At 43.7% G+C, this 15,372-nt stretch overlaps 1 protein-coding gene across 7 annotated transcripts in view; it reads left to right on the top strand.

Moving 5' to 3' along the window:
• The window catches only part of Cadm3 (cell adhesion molecule 3), a 56,876-nt gene that overhangs the window by 13,924 nt on the left and 27,580 nt on the right, over positions 1-15,372 (top strand). For 2 of the 7 annotated variants that reach the window (XM_074047736.1, XM_074047738.1), the window contains exons 2-9: positions 3,774-3,875; positions 5,902-6,042; positions 6,526-6,678; positions 7,355-7,492; positions 7,789-7,959; positions 10,493-10,583; positions 11,022-11,191; positions 14,075-14,200. In XM_074047736.1, coding sequence (XP_073903837.1) covers positions 3,774-3,875; positions 5,902-6,042; positions 6,526-6,678; positions 7,355-7,492; positions 7,789-7,959; positions 10,493-10,583; positions 11,022-11,191; positions 14,075-14,200 — 1,092 coding nt within the window. Of the gene's footprint in view, positions 1-3,773; positions 3,876-5,901; positions 6,043-6,525; positions 6,679-7,354; positions 7,493-7,788; positions 7,960-10,492; positions 10,584-11,021; positions 11,192-14,074; positions 14,201-15,017; positions 15,284-15,372 lie in introns of those variants that run through there. The other 5 variants (XM_074047740.1, XM_074047741.1, XM_020183950.2 and 2 more) reach the window with 4 other exon arrangements.

Here is a 15,372-nt window from a genome sequence, read left to right as displayed (position 1 = left end):
CCCCCAACACTCATGCACACACAAAATGTGATACCCCATCTGAAGAATAACTGAAGCAAAAAGGCTGGGGGTATAGCTCAAGTGGTAGTTCAAAAACCCCAGTGCCACTATACACATTGTGGTATGGAATTACCACAATGAACCCGCCTCATATTATTAATGTATGGTAATTAAAAATTAAATTAAATTAAAAGAAAGACCCAGTGTCACAAGAAATAAAAAGAGAAAAGAAAAAGAAAAGAGAATGGACACAGGAAAACAAAGGGTTTAAAAAGGTTTCTAAATGTTCATGTGTCTGGGATATGGGATGAGTGAAGTGGAGAAGTGAAGTAAATCACAGCTGAAAGCAGACTGGCATCAGAATGTACAGGACCTTGAAGGCCAGGCTAACAAATTTGGATATTATCTGCAGACAATGGAGAGTGAGTGAATGTTTCTAAGCAGATACAATGAGACTACTAAGACTAAAGCTCTCATCCTTCCTTGCTCTACCTGAGTAACCAGGGCCTTCCCTCACTAATGGTTGTGTTGACTCAATGTCTGACCTGCTTGACAGCAGCTCCTTCCAAGGTCCTTGAGCAGAATTCTTATTAATTCCACTTCGAAGTCTATAGTGCCCTTTCAGAACACTCTTAAACTTCCCCCCTTTCTTGTCTGAATTGTTTCAGGGGAAGTCATGATGATGCCATAAATGATTGACACATCTGAATCCAAAGAATGTGCAAGCCTTTCATAAGCCAGCTTATAATTTCTGCTAGTTATCTATGCTTCTGCTGATAGCATTATAATCATTCATCTGCTCCCAGGGGGAGTGGTCATTCAAAATTTATCACTACAGGTCTACAATTTTATACAAACAGCAAGAAAACTTTCAGGCATATTAATAGACCATTCTCAAGAGGAGATCATAAAAGTATATTTCAGAATTAGAGGGAGAAATGTCACCCTGGGTGGGAAAAAAAAAATCTCAGCTATCTTGTAAACAATTTCTTAAAACACTACAAACCAGAGTAAGTTCTCTGCAAACCTACAGAGGCAATATATCATGCATATCCAACATATGTAATTTATTAGATGCTATTTGCTACCAGTCTTATCTGAACAATTGTTTGGTTTGAATAGTGGACATCACCCTAGTTCACTTATTTGTCCTATGCAGAAAAAAATGACAGCAAAATGCAACAGGAGGGGAGGGATGAAAGAAACATGAACAAGAAGAAAAGCAGCTGAGGAGGGTGCAGAAAAAAGCACAGATGAAAGAAAAGAGCAGTAAAGTAGAAACTAAACCCATGCTGTTGGACAGAATGCATGCTCTGCCTGATTAACAGTATACATAGCACAGTGCCAAGTGTGGCTGAATGAATTACCAGTGCCAATTGCAGCTACTGAGAGCCCACTTTGTGCTAAAGGTACAAAGATGAAAAGGGTAAAGCTCCTGCTCTTAAAGGGTTCAAAATTTAGATGAGGAGACTGATAACCAAACAAGTGAATCACAATGCAGTGTGCTGAAATGCTCTAAGAAATTGGAGCTTTTATGAAAGCTTTGAGTTCACCACCAGAAAGGATTCTTGAGAGGTGTGTTATTTGGGTATCTTTAAGTAAGTCATTTAGCCTCTCTGAAACTCACCTTAAAAAGTGATTGTATCTGGCCACCTATCTCTAGAGGTTGTTTTAAGATTAAATGTTAAGTCCACTCTGAAAACTGAAAGTGCTGTACCAGGGTGTGAGAGGGCGTTTTCTTCTGCTTATTCAAACAAAGGCCTGTTTAGGGCTCACTTTGTGCCCTGGGTACCAATACTGTGGGGCTGAGCATGTATCCTCCCTGACATCTTCATGTTCTTCCACCATCCCGTGCCTCAGTACAATCAATTTGCTTTCCTACTGTGTGTTAACACGCACACCCACAAACACACAGTCTGGAAAATAATATGAAACACTCACCAACTTAAGGTTGTCTTTTCATCCTGGATGTCCACAGAAGGCAACAGGGTAAGGGTTTTGGCACTCAGGGGCACACAGCCTCTCCAGTGGATTTGACAGCCCTGGTCCCCTGCCTGGCACTCTTCTCTCATCCTCCTCTTTCTTGCCTGTCTTCATCAACCTTCCCTGATCTTCCTTACCTGCCTTCTACCTAACAGTGTTTCTGGCTTCTCTGCTTCTCTCCCTCTTCCCAGTTGGGCAGAACACAGTAATTTCTCAAATCTCCCAGGAGATGTCCATCAAGAACAGTAAAAAGGAGAGCTACCTTCATGGAGGCCAGTGAATTTCTGAAGCTGTCTATTAGAGACCTACCTGTTGCTAGGACTGTCTGTACTACTCAGCCTTCCTTCCTGACTCCTCTCCTCCTTTCCCCTTCTTTTTCCTGTCTCTCTCTCTCTCTCTCTCTTACCCTCTCTCCCTCCCTCCCTATCTCTCTCTCTCCCTATCTCTCCCTCCCTTTCTCCTTCTCTCTCTCCCCCACTTTCTCCCTGTCTCCTCTCTCTCTTCCTCCCCCTCTATACCTTATTCTCCTCCTCATCTCTCTTTTCCCCTCTTCCTTTTCCCTTTTCTGATTCAACAGTTCTTTACCTGGGCCAGGTCCACTTTCTTCCCCAGGGACTCTAAGGTCAGGTTTCACTTCTTTGCTCAGTCTCCACTGGCTCACCTACCCAGCTCCAAATTCTTAGATGGCCTCTTCTTTTCCTCCCCTCCCTGCCTGCCACATCCCCAGCTCCCCTAACTCCTGTGCTCTGGATCCTGCTCATGCTGGGAATACTGGGGAAGTTCTCCTAGAACACTGGGCAGGATCAAGTTGTTGCTCAGGTTCTGCTCAGCACCTAGTGACCTCACTGAATTTTGTGCACATGATTGGCTACTCCAGGGCTCTGTGGCGGGAGATGCTGAAAAGATTTGTGTGGCTGGTTTCTTTGTCCTGCTGCCTCCCTCAGTTTGGGTTGGGTAAATAGCCTTGTGACACTACTGTACTTCACACAAAAAGATTTAGGAGCAACCTAGATGGAAGAGAAGCGGTGACTCAGGCCCAGAGTGAAGAAGAAAGGGGTTCTGTTGCACAGGAGGGAGGAGCAGAGTCAGTGAGGCTGAGGGGTGAGGGCCTAGGAGAAAAGCTTGAGAGAATCTGAGCAACTCACAGAAAGTAACAGTCTGGGAAGATGTGCAGTTTTCAGCCCTAACCTTGATCTCCTTTCAATGATGAGGGTCTCACCATGGTACAAATAGAATTTTGAATTTGGAACCAAGCATTTAATTTAGTCTTTGCTGTACTTGTATGACCTTATTTCATTCTGCTTCCATTTTCAACATAGAATTATAATGTTGATGTACTTATTTTACAGTCTTAGGAAAAGGTTTAAATGAGAAAATATTGTGTAATTATTGAATCTGCAGTTACTTTAGTAGGTAATATGGAATAGCAAAAAAATTCTGTAAGGAATGAAAAAGTCTTTGATTTTCTTTCACTTTTCTATAGTCACGTTCAGTCTTTCTGGGCTTCATTGTCCTCATCTGTGAAATGGGAGAACTACACCAGATGATCTCTAAAACCTCTCTGGCTCTAACATATGATGACTGATAACACTTAGCATCCTCCTACCCTCTAGAGGATAAATCACTTACCTTTTCAGGACTCTAGTTAATGTTTCCCCTTTCTCTTAGGTATCCTGGTGAACCTACTTTCCATAGAGGCCTAGCCTCTCCTGAATCCCCACAATGAAAGTGTAGATCCACACTGTAGCAATATATACAGGGCTCATCCTTGATGGAGATTCTCTCCCCAGGCTACTGGCAGGAGCAGGATTTGGAGCTGGGAACTCTGGCTCCACTGGACGAGGCCATCAGCTCCACAGTCTGGAGCAGCCCTGACATGCTGGCCAGTCAAGGTGAGAATTCAGGCCTCTCATCTCAATGTCCCCCAGATCCCTCACTCATCCTCACATCATCTCCTACTGATGTCACCACCACCCATGTTCTCACTTCCCCCATTACCATAAGGCTCTTTCTCTTTCTCATTTCTCCTTCCCATTTGACATTTTAGTTCTTAGTTCTGCATCATCAAGTTCCCTTGTACCTACTTGTTCCCTCACTCGGTATAGAGACCTCTGTAACCCTACACCTCTTTCTAAAAATAAAATGCTTCCAGGGGAATAGATTACTCAAGACAAAGAGGTCCTGGAAAGAGGTGATTAAGGAAGAATTCTTCAAAAGGAACCAGGGACAAAAGGATTAGAGTCAGAATTTGGTATAAGGTTATGGTAAATGAATGGTTTCCTAAACCTTTCACTGAGAGATTTTAAAAAAATAGTACTTCCAAATTTCCTCAGCCAGCTCAGTAGCTAGCAAAATCCTGGTTCTAAAATTCTCAAGTTACATGACTACTTTGAGAAGCATTCCAATGAAAATAGCACTGCAGTGAGAAACAGAAGAACAGAGTACCAGTCCTAATGAGAATTAGTGGAATGGTCTTAGGCAGTCATTTCACCTTCATTGCCTCACTGCCTATATCTATAAAATGATGGAATTGGGTTCCATCATCCTTAGGATCTATCTTAGTTCTTACTTTTACAATTCTATAGTACAAATAACTACCAGACTTTGGACTCCAATTGGAAACAACCACTGTGAATGGTGGATGCTCTGATGTGTGCACCTTCCCTCCTCAGGGCCTCCTCTCTGCTTAGGAGCACTAAAGATATATTTCTTAAAAATGGAGTTCTAGTGACTTGGAAAGAATGGAATAAGCAGACAGAGTGGGGGTAAGGTCAGTGCCAAGGGGAGCATGGGATTGTTTTTAAAGTGATCAATACAGGAATGTTAGGAGTAAGTTTCTTGGTTTCCTATTCAGACAGAACAATGCTGGTTAGGTAATTCAGTGCTGTAGAGCAGACTTTGTGGATGTTTCAGAATCAAAGCTGGAAGGTATTTATTTTAGATTAGTTCTGTGCAGGTCAGCACTGTTGGGTCACTGAAAGTCAGTCTGAAGATGAAAGAATCAATATTGGGAATCAGAATCCATGCTGTGGGGAAGTTAGAACAATACCGGGTGGAGAAAGCAGGTGCTGAGTCTGAGGGGCTCACAACCAGGCCTGAGGAGAAGAACATTAGGGATTCATATGCTCATCTAGAAAACACCTTATGAGTCCTTTTGTGTTTTGTTTGATTTGATTAAGGAGAGAGGGGTTAGAAAACATACTTTCAGCACATTGAAGAGAAAGCACTAATCCTTCTCTCTTTATAATGGTATCAGTATGGAGATTTGGGTCTGTGTATTGGGAGGTGGGAAGTACTAATACCAAGAGAGAGTCTTAAGGCACTTAATGATTGGAGGGAAGCTATTGTTAAATTTAAAAGTATGTCAAATGTTTTATTTTTATATATTTATTGTTTGTTTTGCTGTTTTATCAGCTACTTTTTGTATAAATGAATGTATAACCCAAGGACTGGTTTGGCCTTTCCCCCATTTTAGCTTTGGGATAATTAGTCACAACTGCTTCTCCTGTTTTTGTTCTTATGTGTAGGTGGTGGCAGGAAAATCTAAAATGTAGGCTGACAGATATGTATGTGTGGTCTCAAAAATGATTGGTAGAACCATATCAGAAAAGACACTTGTGGAGTAGTGTGTACAAATTTGGGGTACCTTTCTTCCTCTCAATGTTTGTGGTCCTGTCAATTCATTCAGCAAGCATACAACAAGTGACTGCTGTTCTGTATATTCAAAGCAAGAGAAAATAAGTCCTGTTTCCCCTTCACCACCACCACCACACCTCTGTTCCTTCCCTCATGAAGTCTTAAGAGTCCACAGAGACAAGAGCCTTGGATGGTCTGAATTAGATGAGGTGGACTTTGGTCCAGAAACGGGTAAATGTTCTCAGAGTTCCTCAGGAAACTAACCCTGCTCTACTCCTACAGATAGTCAACCCTGGACATCCGATGAAACAGTGGTAGCTGGTGGCACTGTGGTGCTCAAGTGCCAAGTGAAAGATCATGAGGACTCATCTCTGCAGTGGTCTAATCCTGCCCAGCAGACTCTCTACTTTGGGGAGAAGAGAGGTAGTGTCCCATGAGTTACCTCTCTCCTTGGGAACTATGGGCTGGGAAAAGGGACTGCAGAAGCTGAAGGGAACTAACTCTGTGGTCCAGAGTCTGAGGAATATGGAGGTATGCTATGCTGTTTAAGGACACAACAAGTCATAGTCTCCTCAACTGTTTCCAGAGAAACTTCAGTACTACAGCTCTGACCTAGGCTATGTAGTCTTATAGGGTCCTGGAGTGACTACACCCCAAAGGAGCTCTAACAGAGAGCTGACTTCAGATTGTCTCAGGTGTCTCACAAACAAGCACACACCATCCATTACTTTTCTGAGTAGCTCTTAAGCTACTATGCCCAATGGCCAAGAAAAACCACTGAATGACCTTGTTCAAACTCAGGAGTAGTGTTTTGCCACCCACCCCAAAGATACTGGCCTAGGATTGAAAGATAAACATGAAAGGTGCCAATAGAAACCTAGCTTCCAACTCTCCCAATTTCCCCAGCCCTTCGAGATAATCGGATTCAGCTGGTTAGTTCTACTCCCCACGAGCTCAGCATCAGCATCAGCAACGTGGCCTTGGCAGATGAGGGAGAGTACACCTGCTCCATCTTCACTATGCCTGTGCGAACCGCCAAGTCCCTCGTCACTGTGCTCGGTGAGGCTCCCAAACCCCAGTGTGTCCTCAGCATGCTTCTTTGCAAACAAAACTCCCTAGGTTGGCCTCTGAAGCAGCCTGGAGTCAAGCAAGCCTCCAAAATTTGGGGGAAGTTCAGCCCATGTCTCCCTTGCAGTGGAATAAAAATACAAAGGACTGAGTTCTAAATCCTTTCTGCTATACTTACTGTTTGATCTGGGACAAATCCTTCACTTTTTTGAGCATGAACTTCCTAACTTATGACAAGGAATGATCATGTTCATCCTGCTTACCTCCAAAGATCATGTGAGAGAAACATGAGATTTGTATGGGATGTGAAATTATAATTTTGAAGACAAGTACTCTAGTTGCTTACATGTTCTCATTTTCATCTTGTGTTTCAATTTCCTTCTTTTCTTCTCTGAGCCTCACACTATCTCTGTAGCCACCCATTTGTGATATGGGGTCAGGTATGGTATATATCCCTCCTACCACATCTCTTCCCCTTGGTCTTTCCTTCTGGTCCTCAGGCAGGAGATCTAAAAGAAAGATGATTCTCATTCTTCTATCCATCTTTCTAAACCAAAGTAGAGTCCAGGTGTCCTGAACCCTAGAGAGGCCATCTCCACAGGGACAGCTGAAGTGTGACCTCATGGTGCCTCTCCTTCCTATCCTGGCCATTCCCTGTCCATGGCAGGAATCCCACAGAAGCCCATAATCACTGGTTACAAATCATCTTTACGGGAAAAGGAAACGACCACCCTAAACTGTCAGTCTTCTGGGAGTAAACCTGCAGCCCAGCTCACCTGGAGGAAGGGTGACCAAGAACTCCATGGTGAGTACCTGCTGTCTCAGGGTTGCAGGAAGTGGTGGTACTGGGAAGGGGGGTGGGAAATTAATGTGCACATAAGGCATGGTATAGAAGAAGAAAATGAGTTACACATACTTTATATACACTCATATGTGTTAAGTCCTACATTCTCCATGTGGGCCCATATCCATTTCACAATTTTCTAAGTTTGTCTGGGTTGATACCATCTGTGTCTACAGAGGAGCCCACATGATACTTGTATGTAGACTCACTTTGTGTCTGTGTGTGTTTATGTCTGTCTGTCTATTTCTGGACTCCAGGAGAACCAACCCGAATACAAGAAGATCCCAATGGAAAAACCTTCACTGTGAGCAGCTCAGTGACATTCCAGGTTACCCGAGAGGATGATGGAGCAAACATTGTGTGCTCTGTGAACCATGAATCTCTAAAGGGAGCTGACAGATCTACTTCTCAGCGCATTGAAGTTTTATGTATGTCATGGGCTTGGGTATGAGAAAGACCAGGTATGAGATAAAGGGTGGGGAAAAGGAAAGTCAAGTGACTCACATGAAACAATGTGTGCAGATAAGTGAATAGGTTAAAAAGTGAGATAAAAGGTTTTCAGCATCAGATTGTATTGTTCTAAGCCATCATCTGAACCCAGCCTCTTAAGCAGCCCTTTGGCATCAATGGCAGATGTCCTTATTCCTTTGAAGAAGCTATCTATATTGTATCTATATTGGTTTTATTTTTTAGCCAAATATGACCCCCAATTCTTGCTGTTTCAAAGGTCAAATTCCTGTTTGAATTGACACTCAAAGTGATGTTTTGTGTTCCATTCTTTCTAGGAATGCACTGTACCTACTTGAGCTACAACTTTAGCCCATGTTCAACTCTTTGTGTAAAGGCCCAAGTAGTAAATATTGTAGGCTTGGAGAGCTGTACAGTCTCTGTCTCAACTTCTTAACTCTGCTTGTGCTTCAGGAGAATGGCCATAAACAATATGTAAACAAATGGGCTAGGCTGTGTTCCAATAAAACTTTATTTACAAATCCATGCAGCTGGCATGATTTGGTCCAAGGGATAAGTTGGCCAACCAAGGGCTAGACCAGTGTGATGTAGCTAGATTATAAATGATAGTGTTAACTGTAGCAAATCCAAAGTCCCAGGATGTAGTTTGTAGTCTGTATTCCACCACTTCATAGCCGTGACAATTACTCTCCCCCAGTGAGCTTGATTCTTTGCAAAATGAGAGAGATAAACATGGGGCTCACTAAGTCATTCCATGACTTTAGGAAGTTCGTGTTAAAAGGAAACACAGCCTCTCTGGCAGCTCCACACATTCGCGGGTCTTTTCCCTAATGGGCACTCCTGCAGTTACCCCAGATCCATGATTTTTCTTGGAAATCTGACCTGAAATGTCCACTGCCATATTATCACTATTCCCAACCCTTTCTCAAGCACCTTTTTCCCCTCTGTGGAATCTGCCTTTAGTATGAACAGTAGTCTTCTGAGAAAGTCAGGACACTTGGAAATTTCTCATCTGAGGAAATTTGAAAATTTTGAAAAAGAACTTTTCTGGGTGGGAGAACCAAAGAGATAAGAATATAGTGCAGAGGATAGAGTTATAAAATGCATTCCTTGCCCCAATTTATGAAAAGGTTGAGTACTTTTTAAAAATAACTACAGCCTTTAATTTTCTTCTTGTGAAACACCTAGACTGATTGCTTTTCCTAACTTCAATGCTATTTAACTAATGTTTGGCGCCATTATTCAAACACTAAACATGAAGTAGTTTTGAGTAGTGTCACTGTGTATTTAGCAGATTCAGTCTCAGGCAGACAACCTGGATTCTAGCCACAATGCCAGCATTACTAGCTATGTTACCTTGACCAACACATTTAATCTCTGTGACTCCAACTTACTTCACATTTATCCTGAGGATAAATGAAGTGAAAGAAACATATGAAAGAACTCTGTAAACTTCACAGTCCTATATTACTATAAGGTGTTTCTCTAATTACTAGTTCTAAGTGTGAGGCCCTTAGCCTCAAGTATTTCTCCTGAGTTCTGGTCCCTAGCAAGGGCTTAAGAAGGCAGTTCCCTATCAGAGCCCCAAAGAGACCTCTGTTAGACACTAGACCATCAAGTGATTACTCTTTAGGGGCCCTTGTGGCCCAATTGTGATCAGCAGTCAGTCAACAAATTCTGTACTCCAGGCACTGTATTAAAGGTTTCTATGGCTGTAGAGTCCCAGAATAGCCATTCTCTCACCTGGCCTCTCTGTATCCTGTATGATTTGACTAAAGCATGTTCATTAACTGGTTGTTAAGGTTGGCTTTATCCTTAGGGGAAGCACAGCCTCTTTGTCTGCTGTTCTAAACCAGCATCTGCTTGTATTGTTCTAAGCCACCATCTGGACCCAGCCTCCTAAGCAGCCCTTTGGCGTCAATGGCAGATGTCATCATTCCTTCTCAGAAACCATCTATATTGTGTCAGGGCTTTTTTGTAGCCAAAATAGGACCCTCATCTCTTGCTGCTTCAAAGCTCTCATTTCATGTTTGGAATGACCATTTAAAGTGATGTTTTGTGTTCAAGCATTGCTTCCAATTTTAAGCTCCCTTGCAGAATAGACAGAACTAAGAGGTGGTGAACTCAGTGTCAAGTTCAGGTGTCTTTGTTCTATTAAAAACCTGTATTAGGTTCTATCTATGTGCCAGTCCATTTGCTAGGCATGGGTGAACCACTTCTCAGCTCTGTAAGACATCCTGGAGGCCTCACCAAGGACAGACTTCCCAGAGTCCTGTCACTAAGAGGTTGCAATATATTGCAACAAGTTGCTCCTCGCACATTGAATAGCAGTTGCAGTCTTTGTTCACAAAAACTAGGGGGAAGAAGGTTTTTGTCCACAGCCTCTTGGGCTCCTGAGACATTTCAGGATAGAAGCTGTTGTGTATAAGTGGGTGATTTCAAGATTTTAAGGATCTCCTAATAGTGTGGAAATAAATATTTCCTTCTCCACAGACACACCGACTGCAATGATTAGGCCAGACCCTCCACACCCCCGTGAAGGCCAGAAGCTGTTGCTACACTGTGAAGGCCGTGGCAATCCTGTGTAAGAAGATCCACTTGCTGGCCTTGAATATTCCTCTATACACTCAGATTGCTGTCTTCATTGATCATCTTTTTCCCATCTCCTCTGTACTGGCTAAGCTGAGCCTCTCCCTCCTGACTTTGTCCAACAACACCCATCCTTTGTTTCTCCTACAATACAGCAGAAATGGAGGGGGTCATGCCCTAGCTTAGTTTAGCCCCTTTTGGTTCCCCCAAAGTTACAGCAAGGTATGAATTAGAAACTCTCTACCTTCTCCAGAATGAACCCAAGAGCTGCAATTCCCACCCCTCTTCTGGGCAGCTCAGTGTTTCTAGACCATATTAACTTTTTGAGCCTCATCAAACAGTTTTTGGCTTCCCTGCTCTCAGTTATATTTTTCTTCCCCTAGCTCCCTGGCCTGTGCTTTCTTGAACACTTCTGATTTTTCTACCTCAACAGCCCCCAGCAGTACCTATGGGTAAAGGAGGGCAGCGAGCCACCCTTGAAGATGGCCCAGGACAGTGCCCTCATCTTCCCTTTCCTCAACAAGAGTGACAGTGGCACCTATGGCTGCACAGCCATTAGCAACATGGGCAGCTACACAGCCTACTTCACCCTCAATGTCAACGGTGAGCTTCCCCAGGTCTCCCTTTCCAGCATCTCCCTTTTCTGTCCATCTCACGCTTTATTCTTCCACATCCTACCATGATTGTGTCTCTGTACCATGACTGGAAGTAGAAAAATATGGAAAATGCCCACCACAAGAGTACTGGGCATTTAGGCTCTAGACCCACCCTGGTGTGTGTAATAATAGGATCTCAATAGAAGGGTAGGCTCTCACAGCCTTTGTCTAGAAGCAGTGGCTCCACTGGCACCATTTTCTGTCCCCTGCAGTCACTTGACAACAAGAATAATAATCAGAGTGTAGAGGCTCCAGAGTCTCTCAAAGGTGGATATACACACATTGTCCTCACTAAAGAGCTATTCTCAGAGTTCCTCCTCTTAGGACTCTATATAGGGTTCATGCTACTGCTGTTGGTTTATTTTCTGAAGACCTTGTACAGTCTATATGAGTCCCAGGCACTGTACTGGATCTAAGCTTGTACTATGCTGACACGGTCAGAATCTCTTCTATGCCATACCTTCCAAAGGGACCAGCAGATGTTCCTTCTCTGAAGTTCTCAAGGCCATAACCACCAAACCCAGCTTCAAGAGAAGTGACAGGCTAGCACAAAGATCCCTTTATGGAGAGTTGGCAGGGGATTATTTTTAAGATCCCAGTGGCATTTGGGTCTTGCCAGAAAGTCTTCAAACCTTTCTGCAAAATAGGGAAAGGACATTGTCACAGGAACTTCGGGGGTTCCTTTACTTAAATGCCCATAAAAGAAGTGTGTGTTGGTGTAGGGGTAACAGCCAGGCTTTCAGGGATAAGAAACCTGAGTGCTTGAGACCAGAATGTCTAGATTGGTGACTCCAGCTCCAACCTCAGCATGTGGGAGCTGCTTCAGCACAACAAACAAGGCTATTGTAAGATGCCAGGAGCAATGACAAAGCACTGAAGTCTGGTCTCTGCCCCCAGATCTCTCCAGACCAACTTGGATATGAGTTGGCAGTGAGAGAAAGTTCTTGTGTCCCATTGCTATCTTGCTGATCTCCCCTCTGTCCTGTGTTAAAAAACCAAGCAGGAGTCCTGTGTAACTGTGCCTGCTGCCAATCCTGACGCCTGGTGGCAGAAAGAATTACTGCACCCTCTTCCAGGAATATTCTAAGTGAAAACCTGCCAGGAATGAAATTAAAAGTACTTCTACTTAGATACAGGGCCTTGTAATCAATGGACCCAGAGATCATTTTGGCAGTGGAAGATTAGCTTTTCTGAGGAATTTCCATTTCCATATTCTTTGGAATAATTATCCAGGATTAATTTTCAAAGTGGGCCATGTCTCATGTACTCCCTGGGAGGAAGGCAATAGGTAAACCTACTCCATTCCATCCAAGGTATAACATCATAACTACCAATGGAACACCAGTGATATCTTCTTCCTCCCTCTCAAGCAAAGCATAAAAAATCCAAAGCACAAATTTTTTCTTTTCAAATAAGGCATAGAGAGACAAGGAACTAAAAAGCTGGTCCAGTCAAGCTTGAGGAAACATAAGGTAGAAAAGAAAAAATGTAGAAGGAGTCAAGACTCAACTTGAGTCCAAGGAAAATTGACAGCTCTCCCATGGGTGGGAGAGTTATATCTATGGCTAATGTAATTTTGAAGACATCAGAACTTTATCCTGAGTCTGTACTCTTGTCTTCAGTCATATATATTTGAACCCCTGACTATGCCTGTGACTGTCCTTGCCACACCTGGTTCCATCTGTGCTATGGAGTTTATCCCCTATTGATATAGGAGGCAGATTCTATAAACCCATTGACAAAGATGCCAACCATAATGGAAAAAAACAAGCCAGTCCTTGTGCCCAAACCTTTGGATGGTGTCAGAGTAACAAACCCTAGTCCTCTTGTTGGGACAAGTTAAAGTATTGGTGTTTTACTGGAACACTCATCTTCCCTGCCAAGAAGAAACACTGCAAAAATATCAAAAGTATTCAGGAAAGTGTAGACCAGTAAGCTAAGAAAGAAAAAATTAACTGGGAGCAAGGACATAAAAAACTGATGAGGCTGAAAAAGTGATATGTGCTAAAGACACTGAGCCCCATGTCTGGAGCAGGGTGTGGGTAGTCTGGTGCTCTTGGTTCATTTTGGAGAAGATAAAGATTTCCTAATTCATATTGTACTATAACTTTGCTCCTCAGAGGAACCTAAAGGGCTTGTACAGGGTGTCACAGTCTAGCATTTTTGTAAGATGTCATCCAAGTGCTTAATTCTTGGCTCCATCAGCTTTCCACTGCTCCTTCCCTGTCTGATTTCAGAGCAATTGATAAATAGGCTGAGAAGCCCCCTAAGAAGAACAAACTCAGAATACCAAGCCTACAGGAAGTATGAAGGAATATGAGATGGGAGGAAAGGAACATTGATAACCCACAAGTGGAGAGAGAGGGAGGGAGAGAGAGAGAGAGAGAAAGAGAGAGAGAGAGAGAGAATGGAAGGAAGAAAGGAAAGAAGGGAGGGAGGGAGAGAGAGAAAGAAAGAGAGAGAGAGAAGGAAAGAAAGAAACAAAGAAAGAAAATAAAAGAAAACAGAAAGAAGATTGGGAAAAGGCATTAAGTAATGACCTTAGATTAAGGTCAGGCTCTGGTGCCAAGAAATAACTTGGATAGTTGAGTATGTGAGCTGATTTATTTATTATTCATGAACACATAAATTTGTTTTTACAATTACTATGTTCCAGGCATGTATGACAAAGTATAGCACAGACTAAGACATGTCCCCTTTGTTGAATGTTGCTGCCCCATTCTCTTGATGTTAGTGCCTGTTCTCTGTTGAGTAAGACTGTCCAGGCCAAGTCAAAATTCTAGATAAGGGTCCTCCCCAGATCTGACTGTGTTTCTCCTTCTCCTTCCAGACCCCAGTCCAGTGCCCTCATCCTACAGCACCTATCACGCCATCATTGGTGGGATCGTGGCTTTCATCGTCTTCCTGCTGCTCATCCTGCTCATCTTCCTAGGCCACTACTTGATCCGGCACAAAGGTTAGAGACACCAGGAGGGAGGGAGGGAGATCAGTCATGGACAGGCATAAAGAAGGCTGCAGGAAGGACCTCTAGCCCCTTGGAGTTCTTGAGAAATTAAAAATGCAGCCAACCCCTTCAGTGCCAACCCTGTGATCACTGAGCACCATGAACCCCGCAATAAAGCCTGATCACTTGGTGATCATCCAAGTAAAATCAAGGCTTCCCACTCATTCAGCTGCTCCACATTGCTCTGCCTCCAGGTCTCTGCTGTGAGACCAAAAGCTTCTGAAACAAGTCACCAGTCCATTTCTTTGGCATTGTCTTCCTTTATGTCTGTTAAGCCTCTTTTTCTTTCTTTGATCTCCTTACTCGTCCTCCCTATACCATCTCTTCTAGCTCCTCTTTTTTTTGTTGTTTTGTTTCACCCTTCTTTCTATACCCATGCCATCTCTCTTATTCCTTCCTTTCAGGCATCATGCTCTGTTATTAATTAGACCAGCAGACTAGCTTCATGGGCTGGTCATGTGTGAGATCTCAAGTGCATTGCACATGCACACACACACATGCATATATACATGTGCACCTCTTTTTTTTTCCCTTGCTTGTATTATAGATGAGATTCAGATTAAGGGCAAGATTCATTATTCATGGGGGCGTGGTTGGGTGAGGGCCGTTGGCAGCAAGATGCAAATTAGCTATGGTGGGATGGAAGAAAGCTCTAGGCAAGAGAAAATTCACATGAGCAAGTGTGTGAGTGGGTGGGCAGGAAAGTGGGCAGGGTGGACTTGAGGTTTAGAAGCTGCTCCTGAAAAGAGGAGCCTCTATCTCTACACAGGAACCTACCTGACACATGAGGCAAAGGGCTCCGACGATGCCCCAGATGCGGACACGGCCATCATCAACGCAGAAGGCGGGCAGTCAGGCGGGGATGACAAGAAGGAATATTTCATCTAGGGGTGCCTACTCACCTCCTGCACCCCCATGGGGACTGCTGGGGCTACCACCAACCCGGACTTGTACAGAGCGACCCCAGGGCCACCCCTCCTGCTTGCTCCCCAGCCCACCCAGCCCCTTGTACAGAATGTCTGCTTTGGGTGCGGTTTTGTACTCGGTTTGGAATGGGGGGGAGGAGGGGGGGGAGGGGAGGGTTGCCCTCAGCCCTTTCCGTGGCTTCTCTGCGTTTGGGTTAT

The sequence above is a fragment of the Castor canadensis genome, chromosome 11 (genome assembly GCF_047511655.1).
Source record: "Castor canadensis chromosome 11, mCasCan1.hap1v2, whole genome shotgun sequence".
Classification (NCBI taxonomy): domain Eukaryota; kingdom Metazoa; phylum Chordata; class Mammalia; order Rodentia; family Castoridae; genus Castor; species Castor canadensis.
The sequence above is the reverse complement of the archived record's forward strand: the minus strand, read 5'-3'. Positions and strand labels throughout refer to the sequence as shown.